General features: G+C 49.5%; 1 protein-coding gene across 1 annotated transcript; it reads left to right on the top strand.

The window, feature by feature from the left end:
* Positions 1 to 5,085: 5,085 nt before the first annotated feature.
* On the top strand, positions 5,086 to 9,261 carry LOC120690797 (receptor kinase-like protein Xa21). The gene is made up of 2 exons (XM_039973644.1): positions 5,086 to 8,125; positions 8,453 to 9,261. The coding sequence occupies exons 1-2, from the start codon at positions 5,086 to 5,088 to the stop codon at positions 8,857 to 8,859; spliced, it is 3,447 nt and encodes a 1,148-aa protein (XP_039829578.1). The 3' UTR covers positions 8,860 to 9,261.
* The last annotated feature ends 402 nt before the right edge of the window (positions 9,262 to 9,663 follow it).

Here is a 9,663-nt window from a genome sequence, read left to right on the forward strand (position 1 = left end):
GGTCCCTGAGCCATTGGATTCCCAGGCTTCCACCCACAACATTCTGCAATTCGGCAACTATATATCATGCAGGAAGATGTCATGGAAGCATCCAAAGTTCCACAGCGCACCTCCAACCGCGGTCTCCTGCCTACGCCGACCCGGCCGGTGCTACCTGCACCTCCGGCCACAGCACCGCAGGCAACGTCCCCGGTCATCATGGAGGGTCGTTCTGTCAAACGGCTCTCCCAGACGGAGATGGACGAGCGGCGCCGCCAGGGTCTATGTTTCAATTGTAACGAGAAATTTGGGCGCGGCCACAACAAGGTCTGCTAGCGTCTCTTCCTTCTTGACCTCGACTCAGAAGATGACGCGACCCTAGATCAGGAGGAGTCCGCGACTGATGAGCCCCAGATCTCGCTGCACGCCATCGCCGGGATCCGCACAAGCGAGACCATGCAGGTGCACCTGCAACTGGGCGATGCCCGTCTCCTCGACTCGGGATCGTCACACAATTTCATCGCCGAGGATGTCGCCCGCGCCAGCGGCATCACGCTCGAACGCCGAGGCTCCATGAAGGTGACGGTCGCCAATGGAGAACGCGTCCCTTGCCTGGGCGTGCTGTGCGACACGACGTTCTGCATCGACGGGGAAGCATTCCAAGGGGACCTCTTCGCGCTACCCTTGGCGGGCTATGACATCGTGCTGGGGACGCAATGGCTCACGTCATTAGGGCCCATTCTCTGGGACTTTGGCGCCCTTACGATGTCGTTCTGGCGCCGCGATCACCACGTGCGATGGCGTGGCGTGGCCGGACCATCTGCACCAGCCCTGCGCGTCTGCTCCAACGACAACCTCCTCGACGAGTTCGTCGCACTGTTCACCGAGCCGTAGGGATTCCTCCAGCATGGGCCTGCGACCACCGCATCAACCTGAGGCCCGGCGCGCAACCAGTGGCCGTCCGGCCATACCGGTACCCGGCGTCCCATAAAGACGAACTGGAGCGCCAGTGTGAGACCATGCTATGCCAGGGGCTCGTCAGGCACAGCTCATCGGCCTTCTCTTCGCCGGTGCTCCTCGTCCGCAAGCCCGACGGCACATGGCGGTTCTGCGTCGACTACAGGGCCCTGAACGCGCTCACGATCAAGTATGCCTTCCCCATCCCGGTGGTCGACGAGCTGATCGATGAACTTCGCGGCGCAATATTCTACGCGAAACTCGACCTCCGTTCCGGTTACCACCAGGTACGGATACATCCTGCAGATGTGGCCAAGACGGCATTCCGCACCCATGAAGGCCTGTACGAGTTCCTTGTCATGCCGTTCGGCCTCTGTAACGCCCCGGCCACGTTCCAAGCACTCATGAACGAGGTGCTGCGTCCGTTCCTCCGCCGCTTCGTCCTCGTCTTCTTCGACGACATCCTCATCTACAGCAACTCTTGGGCGGACCATCTGCATCACCTGCGCCTCGTCTTCACCACGCTCATGCAGCACAACCTCTACATCAAGCGCTCCAAGTGTTCCTTCGGCGTCAACTCGATCCACTACCTCGGGCACATCATCTCGGACGACGGCGTGGCGATGGACCCGGCCAAGGTGCAGGCTGTCCGCGACTGGCCCCAACCCCGCTTGGCGCGCGCCGTCCGTGGCTTTCTCGGCTTGGCGGGCTACTACCGCAAGTTTGTCCACGACTACGGCTCCATTGCAGCGCCACTCACCGCTCTCCTGCGCAAGGAGGGGTTCTACTGGTCGGATGAGGCCGCCAAGGCCTTCGAGGCGCTCAAGCTCTCCATCACCTCGGTGCCGGTTCTCCGTCTTCCTGACTTCACACAGGAGTTCACCGTCGAGTGCGACGCTTCGACGTACGGGTTCGGCGCGGTGCTGTTGCAAGACAAGCATCCGGTGGCCTTCTTCAGCCGGCCAGTAGCGCCGCACCACCGGGCCCTCGCCGCGTATGAGCGGGAGCTCATCGGAGTCGTTCAGGCGATCCGCCATTGGAGGCCATATCTCTGGGGCTGCCGTTTCCTGGTGCGTACTGACCATTATAGCTTGAAATTCCTTTTGGATCAGCGCCTTGCAACAATTCCGCAGCACCACTGGGTCGGAAAACTTCTGGGCTTTGACTTCGCGGTGGAGTACAAGTCGGGCTCCACGAACGTCGTCGCCGACGCCTTGTCACGCCGCGACACGGACTCCGGCGTTCTGCTCGCTGTCTCGGGCCCGCGTTTCGACTTCATCGACAGGCTCCGACAGGTGCAGGCCTCGGACCCGGCTCTGGTCGCCATCCACGACGAGATCACCGCAGGGGACCGCACCGCACCCTGGTCCATCGTTGACGGCATGATCGCCTACAACTCCCGCCTCTACATCACGCCATCATCACCACTATTGGGCGAGATCGTGGCCGCCGTCCATGACGACGGTCATGAGGGAGTTCAGCGCACTCTACATCGACTACGCTGCGACTTCCACGCGCCTAGCGGAACTTTGTTAAGATAACATCATCTATAGACCAGAGATGATAGGGAAATGTAGATAGAATGTGCTAGAATCTGATTTAGTTTTATGCTTGCTGCTAACCAATGTAGTTCACAGAACCACCATGGCCTTGGTTTTGACTTAGCAATTTGCGTAATGCATGATTGAAATGCTTGTATATGCTATCTTACTGAAATAGTGAAGTGCATATGTTTGTTAAGAGTATAGATATGTGTCTGAGCATCTGGAATAGCAGAACTCGTTGTGTTGCTCAAGTTATATTTAGGACTAGCAATGGTGCCTTCTTAGCTAAGCTTACTCTTATTATCAAGCTTTGAGTAGATTAGCAGATACAGCAATAAGTTGATCCATAGGTCGCTTTCCTATTGTGTAAGGGCTTCTGTTGCTGGACTTCAAAATCTTTAGATTGCAGATGTTAGAATGCTATATTTATTTGTCCGCTGAGTTTTCTATGCTTCCTGCTGTTTGTTCATCCAATTTACTTTTTTTTTTACTAAAAAAACTGTGCAGACCGGAGTTGCTCTTGGTCAAGAGCTGGAAGACAAGAGGCGGCCATAGCTTGTCGAAGTTCGCCCACATTTTTTATGGCAACTGTTTGTTAATGCCACAGCAGTGGCATGCCATAGTTTTTACTTTCTAGCTCAATGAATCTTTCCTTCTTCTAGGAAAGACCTAAAAATAGAATAACCAGACAAGGATAAAGGCCCATGACTCGGTGTTTCTAGTCCAAAACCTGGTCCCTGAGCCATTGGATTCCCAGGCTTCCACCCACAACATTCTGCAATTCGGCAACTATATATCATGCAGGAAGATGTCATGGAAGCATCCAAAGTTCCACTACCCATATTGTATTGCATAATGAACCATTTTCCTTCAATCTTGCTTTGGTCCTCATATAGTAAATCTCACATCAACAGTCTACTTAGAAACTCTTGATGTAAGAATCGTCGATGGTCATGTGCCACCCGGTCACCCTGTGATCTACAAACCGCACTGAGTCGGTCTCTACGAAGCAAACGGATTAGACATCGCTATTGCTCCAAGTTGACCAAGGTGTCACCAACAAGGACTCCAAGACGACGCCTCAAGAGGAGAGCAACATCAAGATGCTGCCGCCGCCCGAACCAGTGTGTCGGTTCTTAGCTTTTCACCTGAATCTGTCCTTATATAGGCTGAGGTTCTCACGGTAACGCCTTCAACAAGGAAATTGATGCCTATAGCACCATCATTACCGGTAGTCGAGGACTAAACTAAGCTTTCGTCTGAAAACCTGCACACCAAGAAGCAATACGATGCATGACGACTGGCGACCCCTAGCAGCACCAGCATGGATGCCCCTCCAAGGCGGCGACCACCGCCAGCAAAAGCTGTTCTCCACCCAGCAAACAAGAAGATTCCATATAACGTATAGAAATCGTAACTTCATAATTCATTTTCGAACTCAAATTTTGTGTAAATCAATCTATACTAGGTAGTGGCCCGTGCATTGCATCAGGCATATATTTACACGAGATAACAACTCTTCCAAACAAAATAAACAACATTCAAGTTAAAATCATGTACGAACTTTCTCGTGTGTGTGTGTAGACTAAAGTAATTCTTTTCTTCCAATATCTTTTGGAGCAAACAACGAGGCATGGTTTGAATTTATTGGGGGCAGAAACTGAAGCCAACCTATAATGTGAGATGCGTACAAATTTAAGGCCAGGGTATATTTTCCATTGGATATTCAAGTAAAGTATAAGTGGAGGCTCAAGGTGCTTGTCACTTAATTCAGGTAAAAGAGTAGACCAGCACTCTGTAAAATCAGTAGACAGTACAATCAAACTCATAGGCTATCCAGTATTCACTCAAGCAAGGAACAAGGAACCACACTATCTCTTTAACATTGTATCTTATGGTCACATATAAGTCATCTCAACAATTACCCAGTTAAAGAGGGCTTTCCAAATGCAACCAGGATTGCGTTAGACTTTATGGGTGTACTCTATTCCTTAATTTATTAATTCCTTAATTAATGCTGTCCGCTAGTATAAAATAAAAACAAAAATTTATTTATGGCTCCCATGGCAGCGTGTTGTGTGCTGGCTATGGCTGCCATCAACCGTTGCTCATCTCCTTCTCCTTGCCTCCTTATATATTACCAAAAAAAAAAACAAACTGGTTCGATCGAGTTATTAGGTCTATGTGTTCACACGGTTGACCAGGCTATGGGCGTGTTTTGTTTACACGTAAAAAATTTTGCGAAAAAAAAATCTTGCATACATTGAATACTAAACGAAGTCTGTTTGCAAAACTTTTTTCACAAATACATGTCACTTTGCGAACTGAATAAGTCTAATTAATTTATGATTAGATACAGTAATATTATAGTAATTATATTTTAATCATCCTACAGCGCACGATCAATGATCAAAGATCTCATTAGCTAGCGTATTAATACAGTAAGTTGCGGTGGGCCGTGGGCTCACGGACGCGGCCACGCGGGTCCTGCAGTACTGTGCGGTCCAGTCCTACCCGACCGACAGCGACATCCAAAGACTCCAGTCTTCGTCTCGTCAACGACCGATTGATCATTGGTGGTTTAGACTGAGAACCCCAGTGGCGAATGCCGCGCCACCTCCCCAGCAGCCAAGCATCCTCCGCAGGTTCCGTGGCGCCGGCGTCGCCGCCGCCGGTCCCCTCCACGGGCAGCAGCAGCGACGCCGACCGGCTCGCGCTCATCTCCTTCAGATCGCTCGTACGGAGCGACCCGTCGCGGGCCCTCGCCGCGCCGTGGGGCGACCCGTCCGTTCCGGTGTGCCGGTGGCGCGGCGTGGGGTGCGGCCTCAGGGGCCGCCGCCGCGGCCGCGTCGTGGAGCTGGGGCTCGGCGAGCTCGACCTCGCCGGCACCATCTCCCCCGCGCTGGGCAACCTCACCTACCTGAGGCACCTCCGCCTCCCGTGGAATCGCTTCCACGGCGTCCTGCCGCCGGAGCTCGGTAACCTCCACGACCTCCAGACTCTGAATCTGAGCTACAACTCCATCCAGGGGAGGATCCCACCGTCGCTGTCGAGCTGCGGCCGCCTCGTCAGCGTCAGCCTCCATGACAACAAGTTGCAGGGCGAGATACCAAGCGAGCTCAGCTCGCTGCGCAGCCTCGAGATTCTCAGCCTCGGCGAAAATCTGCTGTCAGGAGCAATACCGGCTAGCATCGGGGGCCTTGTGAGTCTGAGAAGGCTCGCCCTGCATCGGAACAACCTGACAGGAGGAATCCCGGCCGAGATTGGCAGCCTTGTGAATCTCGACGCGCTGGCTCTGCATTCAAATCAGCTTTCTGGAACGATCCCTGCTTCGCTTGGGAACCTCTCGGCGGTGACCACTCTCAATCTTGAGGACAATAAACTGGAAGGAAGCATCCCACGGCTGCAAGGCCTGTCGTCTGTCAAGCATCTTCACCTGGGACTGAACAAACTGGAAGGAACCATACATCCATGGATAGGAAACCTTTCTACACTAGTAAGCTTGGATCTTCAGAAAAATGGTCTAGTTGGCCAAATCCCAGAAACTTTAGGAAACCTTCAGCAGCTCAAGTTCCTTTCTCTCGCAGAGAACAGTCTTTCAGGCTCCATACCCCGTGCACTTGGAAATCTCCATGCCCTCACCGGACTTTATCTAGCAATTAACAAACTCGAAGGACCTTTACCGTCTTCAATGCTCAATCTCTCTTCCCTTGAAATGCTATATGTAGAGTACAACAACCTGACTGGGGCTTTTCCGCATAATATAGGCAGCAAGCTTTCGAAACTGAACTATTTTCTTGTATCATACAATGAATTCCATGGCGTGCTCCCATCGTCCCTGTGCAATGCCTCCCAGCTCCAAGTTATCCAAACAGTATTCAACTTCCTGTCAGGAACAATTCCCCAATGCTTGGGAGCTCACCAGAAGAACCTATCTTCTGTGCACCTTTTAGGAAATCAGTTTGAAGCAACCAATGAGGCTGACTGGGGCTTCCTGACTAGCCTAACCAACTGTAGCAATATGCGAGAGTTAGCTCTTAATAGCAACAAACTCCAAGGTGCGCTGCCAAATTCAATTGGTAATATCTCGACTCGATTGGAGTATCTTGATATATCGCACAACAACATTACTGGGACACTAACGGAAGGAATAGGAAACCTCATCAACTTGGAAAATTTTTACATGGGCCGTAATACTCTCATAGGCACGATTCCTACATCTCTTGGCAACCTCAAGAAGTTGTCTCAGTTATATTTATCAAATAATGCCTTTTCAGGATCCATCCCAGTAACCCTTGGCAATCTTACACAACTTACTATCCTTACCCTCAGTTCAAATGCAATCAATGGAGCTATACCTTCTGTTCTGAACAAATGTCCTTTAGAATCGCTGGATCTTTCTTACAACAATCTTTCTGGTCCTATACCTAAAGAACTATTTTCCATATCAACATTGTCGAGTTTCATTAATCTAGCACAAAATTCCTTATCTGGGACTCTGCCATCAGAAGTGGGAGATCTCAAAAATCTCAATCAACTTGATTTTTCTAGTAATAGGATTTCTGGTGAGATTCCAGCCTCCATCGGTGAGTGTCGAAGCTTGGAATATCTCAATACATCTGGAAACCTCCTACAAGGAACAATTCCACCATCACTAGGAAATCTAAGGGGCCTCCTGGTGCTTGATCTTTCCAACAATAATTTATCTGGGATGATCCCTGAAATTCTTGGCAGCCTTCCAGGGCTTTCCTCATTGAATCTATCGTTCAACAAATTCCACGGTGGAGTTCCACAAGAAGGGATATTTCAAAATGCAACTGCGATCTTGATCACTGGAAACGATGGCCTGTGTGATGGTATCCCTCAACTGAACTTGCCACCCTGCTTGAACCACACCACCAAGAAGCCATCACAGAAACTTGTCATATTAGTTTCCATATGCAGTGCTTGTGTTTTCATTACATTAGTATTTGCACTGTCCGCATTCTACAGAAAGAATGAAAAAGTAAAAGCAAACCTACAGAGTTCAGTCATCCGTGAGCAACACGTGAGGATATCTTATGCTGAATTGGCCAATGCAACTAATGGTTTTTCACCTGAGAACCTCATTGGGGCTGGGAGTTTTGGTTCAGTCTACAAAGGTAGAATGAGAGTTAATGAGCAGAATGTAACTGTTGCTGTCAAGGTTATAAACCTTATGCAACGTGGTGCATCTCAAAGTTTTATTGCAGAATGTGAGACTTTAAAATGTGCCCGACACCGAAACCTTGTGAAGATATTGACAGTCTGCTCAAGTATTGATTTTCAGGGCCATGACTTCAAGGCCCTCGTGTATGAGTTTCTACCTAACGGAAATTTAGACCAACGACTGCACCAACGTATTATGGAAGATGGTGAACAAAAGGCACTAGCTCTGATTGAAAGGCTACACATTGCAATTGACGTGGCATCCTCACTTGATTATCTTCACCAACATAAGCCGACTCCAATTATTCATTGTGATCTTAAGCCAAACAATGTTCTCCTAGATAGTGACATGGTTGCCCATGTTGGTGATTTTGGGCTTGCAAGGTTTTTGTATCAAGACTTGGAGAAATCAAGTGGTTGGGCATCAATGAGAGGATCGATTGGTTATGCAGCTCCAGGTGTGATTCTACTTGCAATAGCTCTTTATTCTCCTTTAATAAATTTGGTAGTGCTAGGTTGATATAAGTTAAAGCTTTGTTAGTATATTCACTCACTCAAAACACGTACAGGTTCAATGAAACTCAGTTTTCTAAAGTGCGCTAGGAAATAGCTGAAACATGCAAATTCCTAAGAAAAGAAAAAAAAGTAGTTTACACTATTTATTTACGCAACAGTGAATTTCATAGTCTTGGAAATGAATATACTACAAGAAACATTTTATTTACATGCCCAAATTCTTGAAAAGGCCACATTCTCACAACAAAACTCCTTTTTGTTGGTTTCAGAGTATGGATTGGGCAACGAGGTCTCCACCCATGGTGATGTCTATAGCTATGGCATATTGTTATTGGAGATGTTCACTGGAAAAAGGCCAACAGATAATGAATTTGGGGAAGCCATTGGGCTTCGCAAGTATGTTCAAATGTCACTGCCAGATAGCATGGCTAGTATCATAGACCATCAACTACAAACAGAGATGGTGGAAGGTGACCAAGTCAGCAACTCGAACTCAAACAGTATTAGAGAAACGAGAACTGCCTGCATCACTTCAGTTCTGCAAGTTGGGATTTGGTGTTCGGCGGAGATGCCGACGGATCGCCCACCAATCGGAGATGCTCTGAAAGAGTTGCAAGCAATTAGAGACAAGCTTCAGAGCCACATGTGTGGCGAAGGGGCATCACCAAACCCCTGAAACATTCCAATAACTTTCTGGTGCATGACATCTTGATGGTTGCAAGCTGCACAGGTATGCTTTGCAATTTGGGCGAACCCTTGCAACCGAGGGTAGTGTTTCGAGAAAGGCTTGATCTTGTTCCAAATAAGAGAGGCTTCACAAGAACTTAGCCAGAGTAGGTGAGCCAAGGCAATAAAGCCTTCGAGGCCATCGAAGGAGTGCAGGCTGAAGTTTGAAGTTCCTTGCTATAAACTGGTGCTCGTGAAGGCTTCAACTTTGTTCCTCATATAACTGTAGTTCTGTCGATTTCAAAGAAGGGAACGCTCGGTTCCAACTTCTTATTAACCACAAAACTGGCCTGCTCACTCGCAGTTGCATCTTGCAGGCTTCCATCTTCAACCGAGTTCTTCCTTCGTGGTTTCTTATCTTCATCTGAAACCGTTTCCCCTTATTATCAAAAAAAAAAAGAAACCGTTTTCCCTTGTTAGTTCCTCCTCCTACTGTATTGCAAATTGCAAGCAGCATCAATGAGGCGTCTGATAAGGTTAGTGGAGAGAGTTTACCTCCGGCACGGAGTTGGGGACTAGTCTACGAGGGCGACGCAGCGGCGGCGGAGGTTGCCTTCAGGAACACAATGGTCTGCTTCTACACTGTGAACCTAGGGTCCCGCACTTGCGCACCCGGCGGAAGAACCCGGTAGTAGAGTGGCCGAGCCGGTGGCGTGGGACGACGGGATGCGTCGGGTATGGGGCGCGCGCCGGCGTGAGGTGGATCTCCAATGAGGACGACGCCGCGCGGCGAGGAGCGGTGAAGCGCTAGTGA

This window comes from Panicum virgatum, chromosome 1K (genome assembly GCF_016808335.1).
Source record: "Panicum virgatum strain AP13 chromosome 1K, P.virgatum_v5, whole genome shotgun sequence".
NCBI lineage: Eukaryota > Viridiplantae > Streptophyta > Magnoliopsida > Poales > Poaceae > Panicum > Panicum virgatum.

Bases quoted from the DNA above. Each gene is read 5' to 3' on its own strand.
- LOC120690797 (XM_039973644.1), top strand. From the start codon at position 5,086: ATGCCGCGCCACCTCCCCAGCAGCCAAGCATCCTCCGCAGGTTCCGTG. The intron at 8,126-8,452 runs GTGTGATTCTAC...TGTTGGTTTCAG, and splicing joins GATTGGTTATGCAGCTCCAG to AGTATGGATTGGGCAACGAG.